At 44.0% G+C, this 27,295-nt stretch overlaps 2 protein-coding genes across 3 annotated transcripts in view; both read left to right on the top strand.

The window, feature by feature from the left end:
- Positions 1-2,012, top strand: part of OSBPL11 (oxysterol binding protein like 11) — a 93,501-nt gene extending 91,489 nt beyond the window's left edge. The window contains exon 13 of the mRNA XM_080656647.1: positions 394-2,012. Coding sequence (XP_080512773.1) covers positions 394-459 — 66 coding nt within the window. The 3' untranslated portion in view covers positions 460-2,012. The remainder of the gene's footprint in view (positions 1-393) is intronic.
- Positions 2,013-17,479: 15,467 nt separating this feature from the next.
- Positions 17,480-27,295, top strand: part of SNX4 (sorting nexin 4) — a 74,908-nt gene continuing 65,092 nt past the window's right edge. Inside the window, exons 1-2 of one of the 2 annotated variants that reach the window (XM_080656562.1) lie at positions 17,480-17,655; positions 24,953-25,074. In XM_080656562.1, the coding sequence (XP_080512688.1) occupies positions 17,512-17,655; positions 24,953-25,074 (266 nt within the window). In that variant the 5' untranslated portion in view covers positions 17,480-17,511. The remainder of the gene's footprint in view (positions 17,656-24,952; positions 25,075-27,295) is intronic. The other variant, XM_080656563.1, reaches the window with a different exon arrangement.

Below are 27,295 nucleotides of genomic sequence, written 5' to 3'. Positions count from 1 at the left end.
GATGCCAGCTGAGATGGAGAGAACAGGTAGTACTTTCATGACCATTTTATTCATGCTCCACCTGCTGTCTGCCCCTCTGGGTGAGCTTCAATCTGCAGCATTTTGGCAAAATTGGCAGAATTACTACAGATAACTTCTGCAAAAGAAAGTGTTCGTAGGGCACAAACTAGATCCTCCTAGACCAGAATTTCTCAACCAATCCTAGCTAAGCCACAGGCATTGCTTTATGTCATAATTAACCACAGAGATTTTTCTTTTTCCTTTACAGAAACTCTTGTTTTTAAATGTGAGAATAGAATGCGATTTCAATGAAGGTGTTGCTTCTAGTTTTGGTCACTGCTTCTGAAAATATTAGAGGAATAGTTCTTTAATTTATTCTTCTACTTGTTTCAGGGAGATGGCTGGATTTATCACAAACCTCTTTGGAAAATAATTCCAACAACACAGCCAGCAGAGTGACACACACTAAGACTCGACCAAATGAAATTCTTCTGTTTACCCAAACCCAGAATGGAGTTATTGCACTGAGTGACCTATTTCCTGATTGCAGGCTGAAACTAGCTAAACATGAATGTATCTATTAGGGCACCATAGAACTACAGCGAGACCAAAGTGTTGAAGAAGCACTATGGACCTCTCACCAACCTGTCCATGTGACATGAGCAATATCATCTGAAAACCTTTCACCTGACTTGTTAGATGATTGATCTTTATCTACTTCCTGTTCCTAAAGCTAAATTTGAATCCCCTGTTTTTGCATGGGGGCAGCAGATAAACACAACAGTGAAAAACTCAATGACTTTGATTTCTTTATAGTGAAAAGTGAAGTCTCTTTCAGAGTCTATGCTTTGCTTTCTATCAATAACTTAAGTATTCATTACCCATAAACCAAGAGGAGGAGAAAGACGACCCAGAAGTGGATTCAGCCATTGTGCCTGAAATCAGTGTTAAAAAATCAACCAGGTTGTACTAACAAGGCATTCTATTCCTTCAAAGAGACTGTGTGCTGTGTCAGGATCTTATGCATTATCCACCTCTGTCGGAACTCTCTTTTGATTCAAATTATAACCATGGAGAACTTTTTCTTCTGAGCATTTTAATATACTTGAAAACAACATTGACTTGAAAAATTTCAGAACATTTTTCAATACCTAGTTTTATTAAATATTTCACTTGAGAGACAATTTTTTAAATGTGTTCATGTCTATATGATGAGATTCTGGCCTTTCTCAAGAACTGAGGCATTAAAGAACATAGCAAATATTAAGAAATAAAACTGTTACTTTTTTCCTTTCCTTTTTCCTTAACTTGTAGGTTAATATACAGTATTATGTGTTACCCTCTGGATCATTATGCTTTATCTTACCTCTGTTCACTCAAAATTTAAAACAACTGTTCATATTTGTCAGTAATTCAGAAATTATATATGTGACTGAGAACGTGTACAGTATGGTTTTATTTTATTTTCAAGGAAACTTAAATGCTGAAGAAAGAGCACGAAATTAAAAGATATCAGGAAATTGTATCCAGGTACAAATCTTTTAAAATAAGTATTTTATTGAGGTTAAAGAATTTCTGGCAACTAAAAGGATAGTGCTAATTATAGCTTTCATCATTCATTCAAGTATTTATTGAGTACCTACTTATGGTGCTCAGTACTTGTTACTGCAAGCTACCTTAATTTTCCAAGAGTGGTGCCTTATTCTGTTTCTTCTGATGTGGTCTTCCAATCAGTGTGTGTGGTATATACCTGTTATTCACCAGCCATTGAAGGTGGCTATATTTGTTGCATCATCATTAGAAATTTAAGCTTTGTGCTCTGATAAATTGTGTTTTATTGAAGGGGTTAATAGGACAAAAACAGCAAAATAATTTTTTCGACAAATTGTAAATAATTGGTTTATGTACAACCATTTTAATGATTCCCTTGTTCATTTTTGCTGTGAAATGCACTGAAAAAAATCTCAAACCAAGTTATAGTTCATGTGTTGGGAAGATTGAAAAATAATAAAACTAGAGAACAAAATGCCTTTGTCTGTTTTATGAATGGAGAGAAATAGGAATTTCATATTTTAGTGGAGTTATTGCCCTGTTCATTTGAAAGACATTGATTTTTCTCTTTAAATCTTCAGGAACCTCTTAGATAAAGGAGTAAATTTAATGAGCTTAAAATTCTTCTGAAAAACAGTACATTTATTAGTGAAATCTCCCCATGTTATTGGACTGAACTCTTGGACAGGAGTGAAATATTACTTTAGGGCAGTGGTTGACAAACTCATTAGTCAACAGAGCAGCAAACAGTGGCTCGCGAGCCGCATGTGGCTCGTGAGCTGCGGTTTGCCGACCACTGCTTTAGGGTAATAGTTTTACCTTGTCCCTCTCTTTGTTTTTTTGTTGTTGTTGTTGTCCCTCTCTTGACATTCTACTTCTAGAAGCTGCAGTTTGTCCACCTGACAAGAGCTAGAGCTTTTTCTGTTTGTTTTTGTGTTTTGTTTTGTTTTAACTACACCTTTTCAATATTTGGCCAGGGAAATGAGTCTTTGTAGCAGTTGCTACATATTTGTATCTCCAGAAAGAGGAAAAGAGGAGAGAGAGAGAGAGAGAGAGAGAGAGAGAGAGAGAGAGAGAGAGAAATAGAAACATCGATGGAGTACCAACCCTGCAACCTGGGTATGTGCTCTGATGGGAATTAAACCTGCCCCCATTTGGTGCACAGGACAGCGCCCAACCAACTGAGCCACACTGGCTAGGGCTGGGCTAAAGTTTTTTTTTTTCTTTTAATCTTTATTGTTGAAATATTACATAGGTCCTCCTTTTCCCCCCATTAACTCTGGGCTAATGTTTTAAATGTATACTTTCCTTCTGGCTGCTAGGAATTGTATGTTAAGAAGTCCAAGACAGCTTCAGCACTTTTCCTATCTGAGGGCTGCTCCGAGCTATCACTGGCCTGGGAGAGAGACCAGCTCTGACTGATCATCAGGGGCCTCCCTGCAGAAAAGGACTTGGTGGCTGCTGCTTGCCTCTCCCAAGGGTGCTGCCTCCTTTGTCTTGAGGAATTGATGTTCACATAGGAACCAAGCTGGCTCTTCACAGGACCAAGCCCACAGGAAAGGGGCTAGAGGAGGAGGGCCCATCCTGGGACAGGGGAAGGGATGCAGAGGAGGCAGCACTGGCCACTATCCCGAATAACCATTCTTCCCTACACTCTGCACTTGGGGAGAGTTCAGGTAGGAGAAGATACCTGCAGAGCATGGAGGGGCAAAGGCTTTCCTTTGGCCTGGTTGGTATAATAAGAGCTACAGTGGGCAGAAGGCCAGGAGCCTGACTCTCGCCTGACTGGCTTCAAGAAATAAAAATGCAGTTTGTTATTATTTGTTTGCTTGTTTTGCCACACCCCCTAATCATTCATTAAGTCATCAGACTTGTGCTGAACACTTACTATATGTGCCAAGCACTGGGGCCACAAAGGACTAAGGCACGGACTCTGAGTTCAGTGGCCTAGAAGAGGAAAGATACATAGTAACCAAGATGAGAAGTGCCAGAACAGAGAAAAGTCAGCCTTCAATGAAGGGGGTTAATGAGTGTGTGGGAAGGAGGTCGTGGAAAAACCTAAGTCAGGGGAAAAGAGAACTAGTATAAACACAGTGCAAAGAAGATTTAATATAAATTTATTTACTTAAAATTATTTCTAGTATTTAGAAAGTCCTTTGTTGTTCTATAGATGTCAATGAAAAGGTAAAATAGTTAGAAAAGTCATTATCACACCAATTTATACCTGGTGTGGCCATATTAATATCAGGCAAAATAGTTGTGAAGACAGAGTATTAGCAGACATAAAGAAACACTTCATGATGATAAAAATGTTGATTAATTAGAAAGACATAACAAAAAGGGAGTGGGAGAGGTAGAAGAGGGCATGAGAGAGAAGTGGTGATTAAAAGAGACTTGACTTGGGGTGGTGAACACACAATATAATATACAGATGAGGTATTATAGAATTGTATACCTGAAACCCATATAATTTTATTAATATCATCCTAATTCAATTAAAAATAAAAATTTAAAGCCAAAAAAAGACAACAATGATAAATGTGTATATACCTAATACATAGCTTCAAAATACATGAAGCAACCTTATGCCTTTTGATTGACATAATAAAAGGAGAAATAGACAATTCCACAATTATAGTTGGGAATTTAACACCCTTCTCACAGTAACTGATTGGACAATTAGACAAAAAAGTCAGCAAAGCTACATGATCTGAACAACACTATCAATCACCTTGACCTAATTCTTATGTATAGAACACTACACTGAGTGGCCAGATTATTATCTCTGAACGCATAATAATCTGGCCACTCAGTGTGTGTGTGTGTGTGTGTGTGTTTCTCTTTTATTAGTGTAGATACACACACACACACACACACATATATATATATATATGGCCCAGTGCATGAAATTGGTGCACGGGGGGCGGGGGTGGTGTTCCTCAGCCCGGCCTGCACCCTCTCCAATCTGGGACCCCTCAAAAGATGTCCTACCACCAGTTTACAGGGATCGGGCCTAAACCGGCAGTCGGACATCCCTCTCAATCCGGGACTGCTGGCTCCAGCCGCTCACCTGCCTGCCTGCCTGATGGCCCCTAACCACTCTGCCTTCCAGCCTGCTCGCCCCCAACTGCCCCCCTCTGCCGGCCTGCTCACCCCCAAATGCCCCCCCCACCAGCCTGATCACCCCCAACTGCCCCCCCTGCTGGCTTCGCCCCACCTTCCCTCCCCACTGGCCTGCTCACCCCCAACTGCCCCCCTGCTGGCCTGCTCTCTCCAAACTGTCCCCCCCCTCCCGCTGTCCTGATCACCTCCAACTGACCCCCAACTGGCCCCCCTGCTGGTCTGCTTACCACCAACAGCCCCCCCCCCCCACAGCCTGATCACCCACAACTGCCATCTCATCCTGGCCTGATCACCCCCCCTCCCCCGCCCCGGCGACCCAAGCTCCCAGCCCCTCCTTTTTTTTTTTCAACGCCTCCTTGAGAGGAGGCCAGGGCTGGCTGGAAACAAACATATCTTCTATAATTGAAACTTTGTAGCCTTGAGCGGAGGCCAGGGCCGGCCAGGGTGGGCGGGAAGCTTGGCTTCCTCCATTGCCGGGGCAACCCAAGCCTCCTGCTCGCTCCAGCTCTGTGGCCGCCAACATCTTGGTTGGGTTAATTTGCATACTCGCTCCTGATTGGCTGGTGGGCGTGGCTTGTGGGCATAGCAGAGGTATGGTCAATTTGCATGTTTCTCTTTTATTAGTGTAGATATATATTAGAGGCCCGGTACATGAATTCATGCATAGGTGGGGTCCGACCAGCCTGGCCAGGGGGAGGGGACATGGGCAGTTGGCCAGCCTGCCTGCTGGTCGAACTCCTGGTCAAGGGGACAATTTGCATATTAGCCTTTTATTATATAGGATATACACTGAGTGGCCAGATTATTATGCAATCAGAGATCATAATAATCTGGCCACTCAGTGTATATCCTATAACTGCAGAATACAGTCTTTTCTAGGATACATGATATATTCACCAACTTAGACACTTGCTGGGCCATAAAACAGGTCTCAATAAATTTATTATTTTTAACTAGAGGCCCAGTGCACAGATTCATGCACTGGTTGGGGTCCCTCAGCCTGGACTGTGCCTTCTCACAATCCAGGACCACTCAGGGGATGTTGGACTGCTAGTTTCAGCCCGATTCCCACAGTGTGCAAAGCGGCAGGCGGCTGGGGAGGAGCCTGAGCTGGGCCCAGTGCCACCTGGCTTGGCGTGGGCGCTCGCCACTTGCCACTCAGCACCACTTGGCGCTCCTTAGCACTGCCACGGAGGCGGGAGAGGCTCCCGCCACCACCGCTACACTCACCAGCCATGAGCCTGGCTTCTAGCTGAGCATTGCTCCCGCTGTGGGAGCACATTGACCACCAGGGGGCAGCTCCTGCATTGAGCGTCTGCCCCCTGGTGGTCAGTGAGCTTTATAGCGAATGGTCAACCGGTCGTTCCGATTGTTCAGTTGTAACGGTTGCTTAGGCTTTTATATATATAGATTCTCAGCTGAGGATATGTTTATTGATTTTAGAGAGAAAGATTGGTTGCCTCCTTAAGCACCCCAATTGGGGATCAAACCCACAGCCTATTTTTTTTAAATAAATCTTTATTCAGATTATTACAATTGTTTCTCCTTTTTCCCCCCTAGCTCCCCTCCATCTGGTTCCCACCCCACCTTATGCCCTTACCTCCCCCCCACTGTCCTCATCCATAGGTGTATGATTTTTGTCCAATCTCTTCCTGAACCCCCCACAACCCTTTCCCCCTGAGAATTATCAGTCCACTCCCTTTCTATGCCCCTGATTCTATTATATTCACCAGATTATTCTGTTCCTTGTTGTGGAGCGAGCGCGAGTGAACGACCACTGGAGTCCAGACCAAATTAAAATTTAGGGAGCCTTTATTAGCAGGCCAGCTGGCAAAGCGACTGCTCTGCCTTTCTCCACGCAGGGAGTCCAGAGAGCAGCCCCGACCCTTTGTGCAGGACCACTTTTAAGCACATTAACCACATCCTGTTTTTGCAGAGCAAGTAACCCAAGACAAAACAGTTTTTCCTAAGCAACATCAGGATCATGCCACTGACGACCATGTTATTCACAGGGTCATCCTGTTCTTCAGAAAGCTGACAGTGATCTATGAAAGAAGGCCTATGTGCTGGGAAGGGGCCACGGGACCGTATCTCAAGGCCTGGCCTGGTGTCAGCACTGACAACTCCATCTGGGGCATAGTCCACGGTCTCTCTGGAATGAGCAAAAATTCCCACTCTCCAACATTCCTCAGGTTTTTAATTCACTTGATTTTTAGGTTCTCTTGTTGATAAATATGTATTTGTTGTTCATAATATTTATCTTTACTTTTTTCTTCTTCCTCTTCTTTAAGAATACCTTTCAGCATTTCATATATTACTGGTTTGGTGGTGATGAACTCCTTTAGCTTTTTCTTATCTGTGAAGCTCTTTATCTGCCCTTCAATTCTGAATGATAGCTTTGCTGGGTAGAGTAATCTTGGTTGTAGGTTCTTGCTATTCATCACTTTGAAAATTTCTTGCCACTCCCGTCTGGCCTGCATAGTTTCTGTTGAGAAATCAGCTGACAATCATATGGGTGCTCCCTTGTAAGTAATTAACTGTTTTTCTCTTGCTGCTTTTAATATTCTCTCTTTGTCTTTTGCTCTTGGCATTTTAATTATGATGTGTCTTGGTGTGGTCCTCTTTGGGTTCCTTTTGTTTGGGGTTCTGTGCTCTTCCTGGACTTGTAAGTCTATTTCTTTCACCAGGTGGGGGAAGTTTTCAGTCATTATTTCTTCAAATAGGTTTTCAGTATCTTGCTCTCTCTCTTCTTCTGGCACCCCCATAATTCTGATGTTGGTACACTTGAAGTTGTCCCAGAGTCTTCTTAAACTATCTTCAACTTTTTGGATTTTTTTTTCTTTTTGCTTTTTTGGTTGAGTGTTTTTTGCTTCTTTGTATTTCAGTTCTTTGACTTGATTCTTGTGTTCCTCTAGTTTGTTGTTGGGTCTCTGTATAATATTTTTTATTTCAGTCAGTGTATGTTTAATTTCTAGTTGGTCCTTTGTCATATCTTCAAGGGTCTCGTTATATTTATTGGCCTTTTCTAGGATATTCTTGAAAAGCCTAATAACCATGGTTTTGAATTCTATATCCAGTCGTTTGTTTTCCTCCATTTCTTTCATTTGTGATCTGTTTCTTTGTCGCCACATTTTCACTGCTTCCCTGAGTTGGTAGGGTAGCTTTGTGTGCTAGGTTTCCTATATGGCCCAGTGGGTCGGCCTCCCCAGTTAACCTGAGGTGGATACTCTTGGTGCACCCCTTTGTGGACTGTGTGTACAGCCTTGTTGTAGTTAAGTCTTGATTGTTGTTGGTATCACTGGGAGGAATTGACCTCCAGGCCAGTTGGCTGTAAGGATTAGCTGTGTCTACACTGGGAGAAGTTCGGTGCTAGAGACAACCTTATAGGATTAGACTTGCCAAATTGCAAAAGCCTCTGGGCTCAGCTTGGATGGGGTGGAGTCTCAAGGCGGAGCAGACAGTCTTGGCTTCCCATCTGCCTTGCCCTTGCACGTGCACGCCTCCAGACCTCTGTCTTCCCTAGCTCCCAAGTCTCCGCCCAAGAGTCCAGATTCCCCCCGCAAGAGCGTGGGTCCCCAGGGGCTCGCCTGGAACTGGGGTTCAGTGCAGTCAGAACTTGGGCTCAGTGCAGTCAGGAGCTTCCGACTCCCACTAGGGAAAGCCTGTGGCAACCTCCACAGTCTTTGTGCACACTGGCACGCACGCCTCCAGACCTCTGCCTTCCCTGGCTCCTGAGCCTCCGCCCGAGAGTCCAGATCCCCCCCATAAGAGCGTGGGTCCCCAGGGGCTCGCCTGGAACTGGGGTTCAGTGCTGTCAGAACTGGGGTTCAGTGCAGTCAGGAGCTTCCGACTCCCTTCTGCTAGGGAAAGCCTGTGGCAACCTCCGCAGCCTTTGTGCACACTGGCGTGCGCTCCTCCAGACCCCTGCCCGCCTGGGCTCCCCCGGGTCTCCCCCGGGTCTCCGAGTCTCCGGTTGCCTTTCTCTCTACCTGACAGTCCAGACTCCCCCTGTATGAGCCTGGGTCCACGGGGTTTCACCCGGAATGGGGTTCAGTGCAGTCAGAACTAGGGTTCAGTGCAGTCGGGGGCTTCCTTCCCCCTCCTGCCAGAGAAAGTCAGCCAGGCTCTCAGCCACCCTTCCTCTCTGTGCACACAAAGACCCTTTGCCGTACCTCCAATTCTCTGTGAGCTTTTCTCTTTCCTTCTAGTTGTAAAATTTCCACTCAGCCAGCTTTCCTGTGGTTCTGGATGGTGTCCATTCGGTCTTTTAGATGTAGTTTTGAAATTGTTGTGCGAGGCAGCAGTTTAGGTGCTTACCTATGCCAACATCTTGATTTCTCCCATAACCTATTTATGTGCCCTGACCAGGAATCAAACCTGGAATCTTTTTGGTGTATGGGATGATACTCCAACCAACCAAACCCAAACATAATTAAATTAGAAATCAACAATAAAATATCTAGGAAAACTAAGTATTTGGAAATTACCACATCTTTATACAATCCATAGTTAAAGAAATCACAAGAGAAATTAGAAAATATTTTTAAATAATGTAAAGCATCATATCAAAATTTGTAGATATAAGAATAGCTAAAGCACTTCTTATACCTTTAAATTCTTATATTTAAAGAGAAGAAAAGTTTAACATCAATGATCCAAGGTACTGCCTCAAGAAACTAAAGAAAGAAGTAAACCCAAGATGAGCAGAAAATAGAAAACAAATTAATATAGAGAAAGCAAACAAAGCAGAGAGAAAATTACCAAAGCCAAAAGTTATTTGTAAAATGACGAATAGAATTGTTAAGTTCTAGCTTAATGGACCAAGAGTAAAGGAAGGGAACATAAATTACAGAACACAAATATCAGAAATAAAAAGGAGTTAAGACTACAGATCCTACATACATTAAATAGATAATAGAGAATGTAATGAACAACTTTATGCCAAAGAAATTTGACAACTTAGATGAAATGGACAAAGTCCTGAAAAATAGAACTTTACCAAAACTGACACAAAATGAAACAGAAAATCTGAACAGGCCTATATCTTTTTAAAGAATTTCTCCACAAAAGAAGTTTCAGGCCCAGATTGTTTCACTGATGATTTCTAGCAGAAATTTGAGGAGGGAAAAAACCCACTAATCTTACACAAACTTTGTTAGAGAATAGTGACAAAGGTAACACTTCTAAACTCATTTTTGAGGCCAGTATTATCTGAATATCAAGACCTGGCAAAGACATTCCAGAAAAATACACTTATAGACCAATATCCTTGTATTCTGAATACAATCCTTACATGGTTACATTTGTCCAAAGATGGGCCAAAAGTAATTGCAATTTTTCTGGAGACAGAGTCAGTTCAATATATGGAGAAGCCAAAGCTAGTCAAAGAGGAAACGGTTGTCTAAGAAGGTGGTAAGGTGCAAGATATAAAAACAAATCCAGATTAAAACACTATGAGATTACCTTTTTTTCCATTCCAATTGACAGAGATTTAAAAAACCACAACTGATGATAGTGAAGGGAAACGTGTATTCTCAAACATTGGTGGGAAAATAATCCAGCACAACTTGTGGAGGATGGTTTGGTAATGCCTATCAAAAGTGGGGATTCTGGCCATGCACCTTCCATTCTTACCAGTAGATCTAGCTTCCTATAATAGGAGAAGGGCAAGTCTAAGTGAGCAAACATGTTGATAGTATAGTTAGTGCTCAGTATAAAAGAGCAGGTTTCATACAAAACATTTTATAAAATATCCTATTTTTATGAGTTATGTATATATCCATGGAGGGGGGAAGACTGTTCAAAATTATAGTGATTGTTTCTGAATCTTGGTATTATGGAATTTTCTTTTTCTTGTTGGTATTTCAGGCAACAGAGAGAAATATCAATGTAAGAGAAACACATCGATTGGTTGCCTCCTGCACAAGCCCTGACCAGGGCCCTGGCTGGGGAGGACGCTGCAACCGAGGTATGTGCTCTTGACTGGACTCAAACCCCAGACCCTTCGGTCTGCAGGCCCACACTCTATCCACTGAGCCAAACTGGCTAGGGCCATGTCACTATATATACACAACTGTGTATGTTAGTGCAATTCTATGTATCTGTGAATGTAATAACCATGTCTTTTTTTTTTAATATATATTTTTATTGATTTTTTACAGAGAGGAAGGAAGATGGATAGAGAGTCAGAAACATCCATGAGAGAGAAACATCGATCAGCTGCCTCTTGCACACCTCCCACTGGGGATGCGCCCGCAACCAAGTCACGTGCCCCTGACCAGAACCGAACCCGGGACCCCCCAGTCTGCAGGCTGACGCTCTATCCACTGAGCCAAACTGGTTTCGGCACCATGTCTTTTTTTATAACATATTTTTATTGATTTCAGAGAGAAAGGGAGGAGAGAATGATAGAAACATCAATGATGACAGAGAATCACCTATCGGCTGCCTCCTGAACACCCCACACTATCCCTCTCCAGGCTAGTCAATTCTTAGAGATAGTAAATGACTGCCTACATGGGCACCTTTCATCTGTAAACCAACCAATCCAGACCCCAAACTCTCAACCACCTCTTTTACTGGCTCTTCCTGAGCCAAAATTCCCTTTCCCTAACTACCCTAGGGCCAGCTACCAGACAACTAGGGGCAGCTCATACAGCAGAGCTTGCTGAGATTATTCAAACTAACCCATCTTAAATCTGTTTTCCCTGCCTCACCCGTTCTTCCCACTGAAACCACACTAAAGGCTATGCCCATGATTCCTCTTTCACTCTGCTTCCCTGTGTGGTCCCCACTCATGGCACTCTGTGCCTCCTGCTTCTAGGGATCTTCTTCCTTCAGGACAGCCATTTCCGTGACTGTGTGTCTTACCATACCTGATGGAAACAAATCCTGAATGCCCTTAAAACAGTGAATCTATGTGATGTGCCTAGATCTACTACTAATTTCATTCAGCATAAACAGACATTTGAATGTGGTTTTATTCTGGCAGCAACACTCTAACCTATAGTGTTTCCCCAAATTGGGATCTATTTTATTCCTCTCAGAGCATTCTCTACATTTGTTTGGGGCAGGGAGAGGAGAGGAATAGTATGACCTGACTTTGAACTCCTAAAAAAAACTCCCAAAATGAAACACCCAAATGGATTTAATATAATTTTGGAGAAGAAAGTAAAACAACAAAACAAAAAAACCCACATTACCACCAATCCAGACCCCAAACACTCAACTCCCCCCAATCAGAATTATGTAATAAATCCTCCGTAACTTTTAGACAGTCCTAGTTTTCAAACAAAGATCAGGTAGTCTGACAGCTTATGAATATCAAAGAAAATTCTCCATTTCTAGAAACTCAATTGCCAGGCATTGTTTGCAAAGTAACCTTACAGGTAAGCTATTACTCACATGTACGATATTATTTGAGAAGTGCCACAAACTCACTTGTCCCAAAATACCCTGGCCACAGTGCTTCCTCCCAACCTATCTGGTTTGTTTCCTAGTTGTAGAGTAAAAAAATTATTTGTTTCAGAAGACCTCTATCAAAGTATATTTAAGTCATCTGGGAGGGGGGACATATTTCTCTTCTGTGGTGGCTTTCACGATTTTTAGCTCCTGTAGATTCCAGTTGCTGGCTTGCTAGTAGGACTTTTTTTTTTTTTTTAATGTCTTTATTGATTTCAGAGAGGAAGGGAGAAGGAGAGAGAGATAGAAACATCAATGATGAGAGAGAATCATTGATTAGTTGCCTCCGTGTGCACACCCCCTACTGGGGACCGAGCCTGCAACCCAGGCATGTGCCCTTGGCAACCGGTCAGGGCCCAACTCAGGCTTTTTAAATAAACACTAGTTATTGTCTCCTTCTCAAAAAGAATTTATTAGCTTGTAGGCAGCCCTTCAGTCCGCAGGCCGATGCTCTATCCACTGAGCCAAGCCGGCTAGGGCTTGCTAGTAGGACTTTGGCTTGGTAGTGGGACTCAAGTGATAGGGGTTTAGGGTATGGTTCTGCTGATTTTGGACTTCTATGGTTCAGACTTCTCCAGGGCATACAGCCATGCATCAGTTGGGATAACCACTTTGGCAGACAATGAGACTGCCTGAGATAGGACAGGTGCTTAATAAATATTTGTTGCATGTTTAGTTGAATAGATGGGAGCTTCAGATGCAGCTCTGTGCTGCATAGAACAGAACCAACTCTAGTCATATGAAGCCAATCAGTAGAGAAAATCCTGAAAGAATATCAGGAGTTCCTGAAATTAAGGATCTGATTACTGGGGAGTAGAAAGTCCCAGAATCAAGGTAGCTATGGAGACTTGGCATAGAACCCACAGGAAATTCATGACTTGGAAACATCTGGCCCTAGCACCACCATTGACCCAATGATGGCTCCAATCACTGGCATCCCCTCTGACCCAAGATTCAAAGTCCTGGGAGTTTCAGGGTCTGAGTGGCTGAGTTGAGATAATTTACCTAGAGGTAGCACAAGAAGGATTTGAATTCTTCAGTTGTAATTGGAGGGTGCAATAGAGGGCACACACAGAAGGATAACACGACTTCACAGAGCCTGGGTGGCCAGCCAGACAGCAGGAGGAGAATCCTGGGGAGGGGAGAACAGAACCAGAATGGTGAGGAGCAGAGAATAGGGGTTTCATGGTGCTCCTAGGTTAGCCCAGGAGCTCAGTTATTTGTTAAATTAATGACAAAATGGAAAGCTAGTTCGGCCGGCATGGCTCAGTGGTTGAGTGTCAACCTATGAACCAGGAGGTCATGGTTCAATTCCCAGTTGGAGCATATGCCCGAGTTGGGGGCTCGATCCCCAGTGGGAGGCATGCAAGAGGCAGCCAATCAATGATTCTCTCTCATCATTGATGTTTCTATCTCTCCCTCTCCCTTCCTCTCTGAAATTTATATATATATATATATCCCTAAATCATGCTATTTAGATATAAGACTGAAGTTCCTCTGGCTGGATGAGGTGGGGAGTGTTTCCCCACAGAACGTGACTCATCCTTAGAGCCAGCCTGGCTAGTCATCCTTGCTCCTGAGACTTTTCCAATTTATTCCAGAGCAGGTAACCTCAATCCCTACCCCAGAAAGAAGCTGAGGCATGGATATCCTTCCCCTGTCTGAATCAGAAGAATGGGGAGCACTTGTACCTGGAATCTCCGTGGAATTAGCCTTGGGTGTTCCCAGGCTGTAGCCAGACTGGAGTGACTTTGCCCTCGTATTCTAAGGAAATGTGCTTCTCTCTCTGGGTTTTCAGGTGAGAAACCAACCCTTGGTTCCCATCAATTATTTGCCTCCTTATCCAGAAGAATCTCTCTTTTTCCCTCTCCTCCATGCAGAGCAGCACAGCCCAAGAGCTTAGATTCTGAGTATCCTATAAATCTGGGTTTAAATCTAAGGTCTTGTTCTTATTCGCTGATTGTGTAACCTTGTCAAATATTACCCTAAGCTGCTTCTTCCTCTGAAAAGGGAAAAATAATGCCTGTCTTGCAGGGGCATGTCATGAAAATTTAGATAAAGTGACAACTACATATAAAACACAGGGTGGGGCATCCAAAAGATGGCCCCATTAAACTTAATTTCAAAATACCATCTCTTCTCCCCAACTCAGGCTTTTTAATTTTTTTTTTATTTTTTATTTTTTATTTTTTAAAATATATTTTATTGATTTTTTTACAGAGAGGAAGAGAGAGGGATAGAGAGTTAGAAACATCGATGAGAGAGAGACATCGATCAGCTGCCTCCTGCACACCCCCTACTGGGGATGTGCCCGCAACCAAGGTACATGCCCTTGACCGGAATCGAACCTGGGACCCTTCAGTCCGCAGGCCGACGCTCTATCCACTGAGCCAAACCGGTCAGGGCCCAACTCAGGCTTTTTAAATAAACACTAGTTATTGTCTCCTTCTCAAAAAGAATTTATTAGCTTGTAGGCAGCCCCAATGGTAAGACATTATCTAGTGGATACAAATATCAATTTTGAGAATTATATTATTTTGCAATAAACCAGTTATATTATTTTACAACTAGCGGCCCGGTGCACCGATTTGTGTACATTGAAAGGAAATTAACTAGAAGAAATTTTTTAATATCTCTATTAGCCCTTCCTCTATAATAGAAGTGTCAGAGATGGCAAGAAAATTAGTAAAATGTATATGAAAATAATATATAAATTAATTCATAAATATACAATAATAACAGAGGTACTTTGTGCCAATAGTTGGTCTTCAGGCATATTCTGTCTATGACGCTGCTTTCTTTCAGCTTCAGAATGTCAACAAAACAACCAAATTCACGATCAACAATGACAGATCGAAACACACGTGTGATTGGCGTCAGTGAGAGCTTTATATGTATCGCGCATGTGCGAGTCAATGTTTATTTTTAAACTAGAGGCCTGGTGCATGGATTCGTGCACCAGTGGGGTCCCTCGGCCTGGCTTGTGGGGATTGGGCTGAAACCAGCTCTCTGATATCTCCCAAGGGGTCCCAGATTGCAAGAGGGTGCAGGCCAGGCCGAAGGACCCCACCGGTGCATAATTGGGGCCGGGGAGGGACCACAGGAGGGCTCCAGGGAGTGTCCAGCCCGTCTCGCCCAGTCCCAATAGGCTGGACCCCAGCAGCAAGCTAACCTACCGGTTGGAGCGTCTGCCCCTTGGTGGTCAGTGTGCATCATAGTGACTGGTCGAACGGTTGGACACTTAGCATATTAGGCTTTTATTATATAGGATTGCCAGTGCACATCACATGTACCGGATGGTCGGATGGTCAGATGGATGTATGGTTGGTCACTTAGCCCACAGGTGGGCAAACTTTTTGACTTGAGGGCCACAATGGGTTCTTAAACTGGACCGGAGGGCCGGAACAAAAGCATGGATGGAGTGTTTGTGTGAACTAATATAAATTCAAAGTAAAGGAGTGGAGGGGAGAGCAAGAGAACCCTCCACTCTTTCGGCTCCGCGGGCCGGATAGAACAGCCGAACGGGCCGGATCTGGCCCACGGGCCGTAGTTTGCCCACGGCTGACTTAACCTTTTACATATATAGATAATTTCTCAGAGCTGAAAGTGAAAATTTCCTTAAAATTTTCCAATTCTATTTAGCTTAAGACTTTAACTGGTTAGATACACAAAGATATTATGTAGAAGGGTGGTCAGTGCAGTGTTGTATATAAAAGTAACTATAGAAGATTATAAGATTAACTAAATTATAGTATTATTTTTTGCAGAACACTATGTAGCCTTTAAGAAGAGACTGTAAAAATATATTTAACCACATGGAACAGTGTTCTTGCTGTAGTAAGTGACTAAGTTATAAAATAGCACTATAGTGTGATTCCATTTTTATTATATATATAGTATGATAGCAGAAGGGACTTATGTTAAATGTGAACAGTGCTTCTCTTTGGGTGTGGGAGTATAGATAGCTTTTATTTTATTTTTACTCATAACTGTTTTCTAATTTTACCACAAGAAACATATATTATGCCGAGACCGGTTTGGCTCAGTGGATAGAGCGTCGGCCTGCGGACTGAAGGGTCCTGGGTTCGATTCCGGTCAGGGGCACATGCCTTGGTTGCGGGCACATCCCCAGTGGGGGGTGTGCAGGAGGCAGCTGATTGATGTTTCTCTCTCATCGATGTTTCTGACTCTCTATCCCTCTCCCTTCCTCTCTGTGGAAAATCAATAAAATATATTTAAAAAAAAAGAAAAAAAAAAGAAACATATATTATACATTATAGAAAAAAATGATCATGTGACCCTATTTGCCCTGATTTTTAAAAAATAAATTTTATTGATTTTTTACAGAGAAGAAGGGAGAAGGATGGAGAGTTAGAAACATCAATTAGCTGCCTCCTGCACACCCCCTACTGGGGATGTGCCCACAACCAAGGTACATGCCCTTGACCGGAATCGAATCTGGGACCCTTCAGTCTGCAGGCCGACACTCTATCCACTGAGCCAAACCGGTTAGGGCTATTTGCCCTGATTTTAGACCAGCCTTGGGCAAACTACAGCCCGCGGGCTGGATCCGGCTGTTCTATCCGGTTCTCTTGCTCTCCCCTCCGCTCCTTTACTTTGAATTTATATTAGTTCACACAAACACTCCATCCATGCTTTTGTTCCGGCCCTCCGGTCCAGTTTAAGAACCCACTGTGGCCCTTGAGTCAAAAAGTTTGCCCACCCCTGGGTTAGGGGGTGATCAGGCTTGGCAGGCAGAAGCGGTTAGGGGCAATCAGGAAGGCAGGCAGGCGAGCAGTTGGGAGCCAGCAGTCCTGGATTGTGAGAAGGATGTCCGACTGCCGGTTTAGGCCTGATCCCAGTGGGGCCTAAACGGGCAGTCGGACATCCCTGGAGGGGTCCCAGATTGGAGAGGGTGCAGGCTGGGCTGAGGGACACCCCCTGGCCCCCCCCCCCCCGCCCCGCCCCCCTACACAAAGGTAGTGCACCAGGCCCCTAGTGTTAGAATATTAGGGGCTCCGATTTCTTGTGAGTTTTTAATTTTCTTTAGGTGATCACCAACCTGATCGGGTCCAATACCTACTCTGATCTTTCCCTTCCCCTTGCCTTTCTCGATTTTTCTCCCTCCATCAGTTTTCCTGGCTTTCTGGGTCTCCCGGCTTAGTAGTTGACCACTTCCTTTGGAGGCGCGCCTTTCCACATCAGCTCCAGCCCCAACTCCTGCGGATCTCCGCCCCCCCAAGCAGATCCGGGCGTGGCGTGGCCGCCCAGAGCCGAGGGGGCGGCACCTGGAGGTGTGGCCACGAGCGGAGGGGCGGGGCGTGCCGGGCGCGGCTGCGCAGGCGCATAGTGGACCCGCCGCGCGAAGCTGCAGCCATGGAACAGGCAGCCCCGGACCTGGAGCGGCTACTGCAGCCGGCGCCCCTCGAACCTCTGGGCCACCCCGACGCTGGGCTGGAGGCGGCGGTCGGTGAGGAAGCGGAGGGGCCCCAGGATGACGAGGGCCCCGGGGACCGCACGGTGAGAAGGGGCTGCGGAGGCTGCCCGGCCTGTGTCGGGGCCTAGCGGGCCGGGCGGGGCTAGGCTGGCGGGGGCGGGTAGATAGTGACCGGGAAACGCGGTGGAAAAGCTGGGCCACAGGTGCTGAGAGGGGAAGGCTCGGTGGAAAAAGGGGTCCTGGGTAGGGGGAGCGCCGGGTGCTGAGGCGCCCTGGGGAGGTCGAGAGGGCGGCGGCGAGGGGAGCGCGGGGTTGCTGTGGGTGCGGTTCCGCGGGCGTGGGGGTCCGGGCTCGGGACGGGCCAGGCTGCAGCAGATGCGGCTTTCGGAGGTCCGGGAGCCCGGAGGTTTGGGTCTAAGAGGAACACGAGGGTTGTGCAGAGGAGACGGCTTCACGGAGGCGCCGTGGGTGTGGGCAGCGGAGTTTGGGAAGGAAGGGAATGGGGGGCTCGAAGAGCCAGGCGGGGGCAATAAAGGTGGGTGGCTTGTCGCCACGATGAGGACATTGAAGGACGTTAGATTCAAGAAAAGGTACAAGTTAAAATAAAGCATTTTAAGCTCATTTGGCAGTACTTTCATTCGTGGATCAGTGCTGTATTTCCCAGTGGAGACTTGTCATAGATGTCTCGATCTGCTTGGTGATTTTCATTTGCTTGAGGAGAAAACAAAACGCATCATTCACTATTTGTAACTGTTTTCGATCCAAAGGGTTTTCACTCATAATGCGTGGTGGGTAGACCAGGTTAAAAAGTCGTGTCTCAGAAACGCAGGCTGGTCATCCAACCACCCTACCCAGTGTGCGTATTGCTCATCCATTTTGCTTTTTTCTTTCTTTTTGGAACCTGGTGTTAGTGCTAATATGAAACTGCCTTATGACGGATAAAGAAAAGTTAAAATTGCTGACTGTAACTAGAAAGACTCTTAACTTTAAGTTTAGAGATCAGATAGCCAGGAACTGCAACACAGGAGTTGAAGGTTTTGCCTGCTTGGAGAAATGTCAAGTTTTATAGGGTAGTAAGAAGACTTTTGGGGTGAATTTTAAGTTTTTCATAGAATCTTTTCCTAAATTATAGAATTATTTGTGGAGAGGTCAGCATCTGAAATGTGAGCGAGAAGTGCGTGCACTTCTGTGGTGCATAATTGGACTCTTAGATGATTGCTTTTTTCTTTAATTTTTATTTATTGATTGAGTTTAGATAGGAAGAGAGAGATTGATTTGTCTCACTGATTTATTTATTTATTTTAATTCTCACCTGAGGATATTTTTTCCATTGCTTTTCAGAGAGTGAAAGGGAGGGAGGGGATGGAAGAGGAGGAAGAGAAAGAGAGAGAGAGAAACATTCATGTGAGAGAGATATATTGACTGGTTGCCTTTGGCACACGCCCCCTACAGGGGTGGGGTGGGGAGCAAACCTGCAACCCAGGTAAGTGCCCTTTTCCGGAATCCAACCCGAGACCTTTCGGTGTGAGGGCTGGTGCTCTAACCACTGCGGGATACTGGCCAGGGCAGTTCCACTATTTATGTCTTCATTGCTTGATTCTTGTATGTGTCCTGACCTGGACTGCAATCTTGGCATATGGGGACACGATCTAACCAACTGAGCCACCCAGCCAGGGTTCATGTAATTTGCTTTTTATGCAACTATGTGACTTAGTTTTTCTATTGTCTCTTAAAAAAAAAAATTATGGTGAGGTGTACAATTAATGCAGAGAAGGTTCCCACAAAATAATGATCAATTCTTTGAAGCCTGTATATTCTGGGTTATGTCCACACCTTACACCTCAGAGGTAACCAGTATTTTGAATTGTCTAGTAACAGTTCTCTTGCTTCTGTTAATCTTTACCATATGTATCCCTAAATAATATTTTGTTTAATTTCATTTGATTTTGAAATTTACATAAGTGGAATAATTTTACTATGATTTTCTTTCTCTGCTCAATATTACTGTTTTAGGATTCATCCAAAATATGACTTAGCATGTTTGTATTCATGGCTTTATAGTATGTCATTTCATAGATACTCTCCAGTTGATTTCTCTTTTCTTGGGGTTGTTATAAGATTCTTGCTTTCTAAAAAATTACCACTACCATGAACTTCTTCCTATCCTCCTGTATAATAAAGAGTTAATATGCAAATTGACCATCACACCCTCACAAGATGGCTGCATACGACCAGGCCAGCAGAGGTGTTAGTGAGGGACAACCAAATGACTGAACAAGCAGGCTGCATGGGGCGACCAGGCTGGCAGGGGGGTTAGTGAGGGACGACCAAACAACTGAGCAAGCAGGCTGCATGGGGCAACCAGGCCGGCAGAGGGGGGCAGTTGGGGGTGACCAGGCCGCAGTGGGGGCAGTAAGAGGCCACCAGGCAGGCGCGGGGGGGGGGGCAGTTAGGGGTGACTAGCCCAGCAGGGGGGACAGTAAGGGGTGAGCAGGCCGGTGGGGGGGGCAGTTAGGAGCGACCAGGCTGGCAGGGAGGGGGCAGTTGAGGGTGACCTGGGGGGCAGTTAGGGGCGATCAGGCTGGCATGTAGAGGCAGTGAGGGGCTATCAGGCCAGCGGGAGGGGGGTGCAGTTAGGGGCGACCAGGTCGGCGGCGGGGGGGGGGGACAGTTAGGGACAATCAGGCAGGCAGGCAGGTTAGTGGTTAGGAGCCAGTGGTCCAGGATTGTGAGAGGGATGTCCACAACCGGTTTAGGCCCGATCCTAAACCGGCAGTCGGACATCCCCTGAGGGGTCCCAGATTGCAGAGGGTGAAGGCTGGGCTGAGGGTCCCCCCTGCCCCCATGCACGAATTTCATGCACTGGGCCTCTAGTCTATATATAAGGTGTCCCCCCAAAAATGTATGCACACTTTACAGCTAACTGCTCAGTTGATATTTCTTTTTAAATTTAACCTATTGGAATTAATAATTATTCAATGTGTGTATGCATTTTCTGGGGACACCTTGTATATATCTCTTGGTCCAAATGTCTTAGGGTCTAATGTAAATTTATGAGTGGAATTGCAGGATTGTAGGGTAGTTAGCATGTTCAACTCTAGTAAGTAGTGCCAAGTTGTTTTCCAAAGGGAATATACAGTACCAGTTTATACTCCCATCAACAATGCCTGATACTCTATCCTTATCAATACTTAATATTTTCAGACTTTAAAATATTTGCCAATCTTGTGGATATGTGTTAAAGCAATTTTAGGTTGTTTCGGGAGGTAAGAATCATGTCTTTTGATGGCTACATCATGAGTTTAATTTTGGTTATGGTGATAAAAATTTGGGTGATGCTTTTTTTAAAAAATATATTTTATTGATTTTTTACAGAGAGGAAAGGAGAGGTATAGAGAGTCAGAAACATCAATGAGAGAGAAACATCAATCAGCTGCTTCCTGCACACTCCCTACTGGGGATGTGCCCACAACCAAGGTACATGCCCTTGGCCGGAATCGAACCTGGGACCCTTCAGTCCGCAGGCCGACGCTCTATTCACTGAGCCAAACCAGTTAGGGCTGGGTGATTCCTTTTGTGTGTGTGTAAAAGCTTTTAGAGACTTAACTAGTATGAAGTTGCAACTATAATGTAAAATCCATTTATGTTAATTTAAAGGTGATTCTAAAAATCTCATTTAAAAAAACTTACGTTTAAAAAAAATACACCAAAAGAACTTACGTATGTTCAGTTTAAGATATTTGAAAACCCAAAGATGCCATCATACAGTAGAGGTTGGAGTTATATTGTATTATTTGACATTTTAGGAAAATGTTTGTAAATATGTGTTCCAAGAGACCATCTGTAAGTGACCAAACATAGAGGGTTTCCTAAAACAACTCCCCAATTTAGTAATTCATTTGGAGATGCAAGCCATTTGGACAAATATTTCAGAAATACCAGGAGTTTAAACACACATATATTTGTATATACTTTGTACACTGTTCCCTCCTCCCCCAGAACTACCAAACCCTCCTTATAGGGTCATATACTCCTTTTCCCTCTTTCTATCCCCTTTTTCACTCTAGTTCCTCCCCACATGAGAAGTATTGCTATAGCTGTCGGTACATTGCTACCGTTATTCGTAGGAATGTGGTCTGGGCAGAAAGTTAAGTTAGATTTGTTTGTGTGTGCATTCACAGTGAGGCTCCACTCTTTACTTAATTTTGAAGATTACCCTCAAAAGGCAGATAAAGATGAAGCAGAGGCTCAGAGATAAGTGATTTGGCCAAGGTCACTAAGTAGTCAGTCAGTGGCATGGCTGGGACTTGAGACTAGGTCTCCTGGCTTTGAAATTAGTCTGTCTATTAAGCCATGGAGCTTCATTAAATAAAAAAAGTTAAAAAGTTTTGTAAATTGCTCCAATACTATATTTTAACCTTTTTAGTTAGTTAAGATTAAGTTTAAATTTTAAAACAAAAAGAAATGTGTAAATGGTGTATTGATTTATCAAGCAGTCTTTTACCACAAAAATATTTATGCAGAGAGTGTGCAGGGATGGCAACAAAGCTCACCTCATGAGCCTTAATTTTAACTCTGCAAATTTTGGGCAGAGAGTAATTTGTGTGAATTTCTCTGCACCTAAGGGTAGTGGAAACAAGCACTACCTAAGACTCACAAGTTTCTTCTGGTTTTAAATATCACTAATCAAGATTCCAAATTCTGCTGTAAGCTCATATTCTATAGTCTCTTGTTTTTCTTTCTGTAAGTGTTCAGTCCTCTTGTTTTCCATTGTTTAATTAGAAGTCTCCTTTCTATTCCTTTTGTACTTTTTCCATGTAAGGAAGAACGTGTTCTTTTTTTAAGTATTGTCAGTACTATTTAAAGAGATATAGAAAATGGAAATATAAGAGAGGGATCCAATCTCCAAGAAAGTAGTAATTAGTCCTGGCAGAAGAGAGGAATAACAAGAGAATGGAGGTAAGAATACTTTTTTTAGGCTGTAAGATTCTATTGAGTTGGTAGTTAACAGTATTTGCCCAGAGGAGAGCCACTGCCCGAGTGATTTTTCTTTTTCTTTCTTTCTTTTTTTTTTTTTAGGGAGAACACTCTAGGCCAGGGAGTGCTGGTGGGGGCAAAGAGAGCTTGAGCAATTGGTACTTAAAAAAAAATCCTATACACAATTAGCATCTTCACTGACCTGGTAGCAGAGAACTGAGTGGAGTAGGCCAGAACTGTAGTTTGAGGTTAATTGTGGGTGAGGATAACATAAAAAAGGAAAAGAAAATGTATAGGCATAGTTACAGAGTTTATCAGTTTAGCAGCAAGTGTTTAAATCATACTCAAGAATGTTTTTCTCATTTTTCTACCTCAGCAGCGCTCAGCTATTTCTGAAGGTGACTCATAGTACAAAATACATTTTTACAACATAATCAGCATACACTTTCATACATAAGTATTGATTCATGAGACTACTTAACCATTACTTCATGATATGCCCTCTAATAATTTTATACATTTTTTTTCATTAAAAGGAATGTTTTGTTTTGGTTAATCCTCACTGAGGATATTTTTTCATTGATTTTTAGAGAGTGGGAAGGAGGGGGAGAGACAGAGAGAGAAACATCGATGTGAGAGAGAGACACATTGATCGATTGGTTGCCTCTCACATGGGCCCCGATCAGAACCAGGGCCAGGGCCAGGGCCAGGGCCAGGGCCAGGGCCATGGCTAGAGCCGGGGATCAAGCCTGCAACCAAGATATGTGCCCTTGACCGGGATCAAACCCAGGACTCTTCAGTCTTTAAGCTGATTCTCTATCCACTGAGCGAAACTGGCTAGGGCAATTAGGCAAATTTAAAGTTGAATATAAGATAACTCCTGCTTTTATAATTATTAAGTGAAATTGCCTGCTGAAAATCTTGCCTTTTGGCATATACAGTATATACTATTTTATTTTTGAGAGAGATTTGAGTTTGATAAAATAAAAAATTAGGTATCACCATTGAGGATCATTCATATTTGTACAATGCATTTTTAGATTTTTTCTTATGCATTTCTATATAGACTTATTCTTGGTCACTTCTATGAAATGTCTACATTTTATTGTTCTTTCTACTAGAGGCCCGGTGCATGAAATTCGTGCACTTGGGGGGGTGTCTCAGCCTGGCCTGTGCCCTCTTGCAGTCTGGGAGTCCTTGGGGGATATCCGACCATGGAGTGCAGGCCCTAAGCTGGCAGTTGGACATCCTTAGCACTGCCGCGGAGGTGGAGAAGGCTCCTGCCACCACCGCTGTGCTCGCCAGCTGTGAGCCCGTCTTCTGGCTGAGTGGCGCTCCCCCTGTGGGAGTGCACTGACCACCAGGGGGGCAGCTCCTGCATTGAGCGTCTGCCCCTTGGTGGTCAGTGCACGTCATAGCGACCAGTTGTTCTGCTGTTTGGTTGATTTGCATATTAGCCTTTTATTATACTAGAGGCCCGGTGCACGAAATTCGTGCACGGGGGGGGGGTGTCCCTCAGCCCAGCCTTCACCCTCTTCAATCTGGGACCACTTGAGGGATGTCTGACTGGCCGTTTAGGCCCGATCCTACTAGGATCGGGCCTAAATGGGCAGTTGGACATCCCTCTCACAATCCAGGACTGCTGGCTCCCAACTGCTCGCCTGCCTGCCTTCCTGATTGCCCCTAACCGCTTCTGCCTGCCAGCCTGATCACCCCCTAACCACTCCCCTGCCAGCCTGATTGATGCCTAACTGCTCCCCTGCCAGCCTGTTTGCCCCTAACTGCCCTCCCCTGCAGGCCTGGTCCTCCCCAACTGCCCTTCCCTGCAGGCCAAGTCGCCCCCAACTTCCCTCCTCTACTGGCCTGGTCACCCCTAACTGCCCTCCCCTGCAGACTTGATCGCTTCCAACTGCCCTCCCCTGCAGGCCTGGTCCCCCCCAACTGCTCTCCCCTCCTGGCCTGATTGCCCACAACTGCCCTCCCTTGCAGGCCTGGTCCCTCCCAACTGCCCTCCCTTGCTGGCCATCTTGTGGTGGCCATCTTGTGTCCACATGGGGGCAGGATCTTTGACCACATGGGGGCAGCCATCTTGTGTGTTGGAGTGATGGTCAATTTGCATATTACTCTCTTATTAGATAGGATAGGATTATATAGGATATTTTAATACTTAAATGTATGATACTTGTTAAAATAGCTTATGGAAAAATCTAATATGCTATATTCTACAGGTAGAGATAGGCAGACATATCATTTGCTGCTATCATTAACTTAAGAAATACAAGAAACTAGTTTGAAATATATACCAATAATGGGTTTTATTATAATAGCTGGGTGTTTTTTTTTTTTCAATACCATCTTAAAAGGTTGTTTTTTGTTGTTGTTCTTCCATTTGTTTTTGTCCAGATGACAGAAAATAATTTTTGGTTGAAGAAGATAGAAATTAGTGTTTCAGAAGCAGAAAAGCGAACTGGAAGAAATGCCATGAACATGCAAGAAACATATACTGCTTACCTCGTTGAAACAAGGTGGGTGATGAGAATTAGGCCTAGGTTTAGATAGAAAGGCTTTGGGAGCTATTGATGTAAATTCTTTTGTATGATGGAATTGTTTATAGGTCATTGTCTTTTTAGGGATTGTTTTTGTGTATTTACTTTTTTACCAGGTAAACAGGTGTGTTCTTGCGTTCTTGGTAACTGTATTCTAATGTACTTGTTTTGGGGGAGCAGGAAAACTAGTGAAATACTTTTGGTATGTGGGATATTACTTGACACATGATCTCATGGAGGCCTTTTTTTTTTTTAAGTAAATCTTTATTGTTCAGATTATTACAGGTGTTCCTCTTTTTTTTTCCCCCCATAGCTCCCCTCCACCTGATTCCCCACCCCACCCCTTGCCCTTACCCCCCCCCACTGTCTTCATCCATAGGTGTAAGATTTTTGTCCAATCTCTTCCCGCACCCCTCACACCCCTTTCCCCCTGAGAATTGTCAGTCCACTCCCTTTATATGTCCCTGATTCTATTATATTCATCAGTCCATTCTGTTCATCAGATTTTTTATTCACTTGATTTTTATATTCACTTGTTGGTAGGTATGTATTTGTTGTCATTTTGTTGTTCATAATTTTTATCTTTACCTTTTTCTTCTTCTTCCTCTTCTTAAAGAATACCCTTTAGCATTTTATATAATCCTTGTTTGGTGGTGATGAACTCCTTTAGCTTTTTCCTCTCTGTGAAGCTCTTTATCTGATCTTTAATTCTGAATGATAGCTTTGCTGGATAGAGTAATCTTGGTTGTAGGTTCTTGCTGTTCATCACTTTGAATATTTCTTGCCACTCCCTTCTGGCCTGCAAAGTTTCTGCTGAGAAATCAGCTGACAGTCGTATGGGTACTCCCTTGTAGGTAACTAACCGTTTTTCTCTTGCTGCTTTCAAGATTCTCTCTTTGTCTTTTGCCCTTGGCATTTTAATTATAATGTTCTTGGTGTGCTCCTCTTTGGATTCCTCTTGTTTGGGGTTCTCTGCGCTTCCTGAACTTGTAAGTCTATTTCTTTCACCAGGTAGGGAAAGTTTTCTGTCATTATTTCTTCTAATAGGTTTTCAATATTTTGCTCTCTCTCTTCTTCTGGTACCCCAATAATTCGGATGTTGGTACGCTTAAGGTTGTCCCAGAGGCTCCTTGCACTGTCTTCATATTTTTGGATTCTTTTTTCTTTCTGTTTTTCTGGTTGGGTGTTTTTTGTTTCCTCATATTTCAGATCTTTGGTTTGATTCTTGGGGTCTTTTGATTTACAGTTGAATTTCTGTATATTCTTTATTTCAGACAATGTATACTTAATTTCTGACTGGTCCTTTTCCATTTTTTTGGCATTCTCATTAAGGTCCTTGAAGGTCTCACTAAGCTCCTCGGAGGTCTCATCAAGTTTCTCGGCGGTTTTTAAAAGATTCTTGAGTAACCTTATAAATGTGGTTTTGAACTCTATGTCTAGTAGTTTGCTTTCCTCCATTTCTTTCATTTGTGACATGTTTCTTTGTCTCTGCATTTTGCTGCTTCCCTGTGTTGATGCGGTGGTTTTGTGTGGTAGGTGACTAGTGGTTCAGCCTCCTTTATCACCTGAGGTGGACACTCTTGGTATACCCCTTTGTGGGCTGAGTGCAAAGTCTTGGTGTTGATAAGCCTTGATTGCTGTTGGTACACTGGGAGAAATTGACCTCCAGGCCAGTTGGCTGTGAGGACCCGCTGTGTCTATAATGGAAGAACTGCTGCGCTGGAGACACGCTTATGGGGCAGGACTTGCTTCAGTGGGGCTTTGGTGCTCACTGAGACTGCCTCTTGAATGTGTCACTTATGGATGTGAGTAGTTGAAATCTGGTGTCGTCTCACACTGACCACTAGATACACTGGCTTCTGGATCTCCAGTGGGGTGCAGGTCAGCTTCTGTCTGAGGCCACCCAGCAGGTGCTACAGTGAGAACTACAGTTTTCTCCTCTTTGCTTGGGGTTTGGAGGTTTTGGAGCTGTCTGACCAGAGCTGCAGTTTGTTAGGTTAAGCTGCGATAGGGCAGGCCATTTATATGGAAAAGCTGCTGCGTGGAGCTTGGGTGGGTTGGTTTGTAGATTGTGCGGGGCGGGGTCTCAGGGAGTCACTAGGCTAGGGTGTGGCAGACAGCGATGGCTGCCAGTCAGCCGTCTCTGCGTCTCTGCATTTCCAAGTCTCCAGCGCAGTAAATAATGATTGCTGCACGCACC

This window comes from Plecotus auritus (genome assembly GCF_963455305.1).
Source record: "Plecotus auritus genome assembly, chromosome: 2".
Classification (NCBI taxonomy): Eukaryota; Metazoa; Chordata; class Mammalia; order Chiroptera; family Vespertilionidae; genus Plecotus; species Plecotus auritus.
The sequence above is the reverse complement of the archived record's forward strand: the minus strand, read 5'-3'. Positions and strand labels throughout refer to the sequence as shown.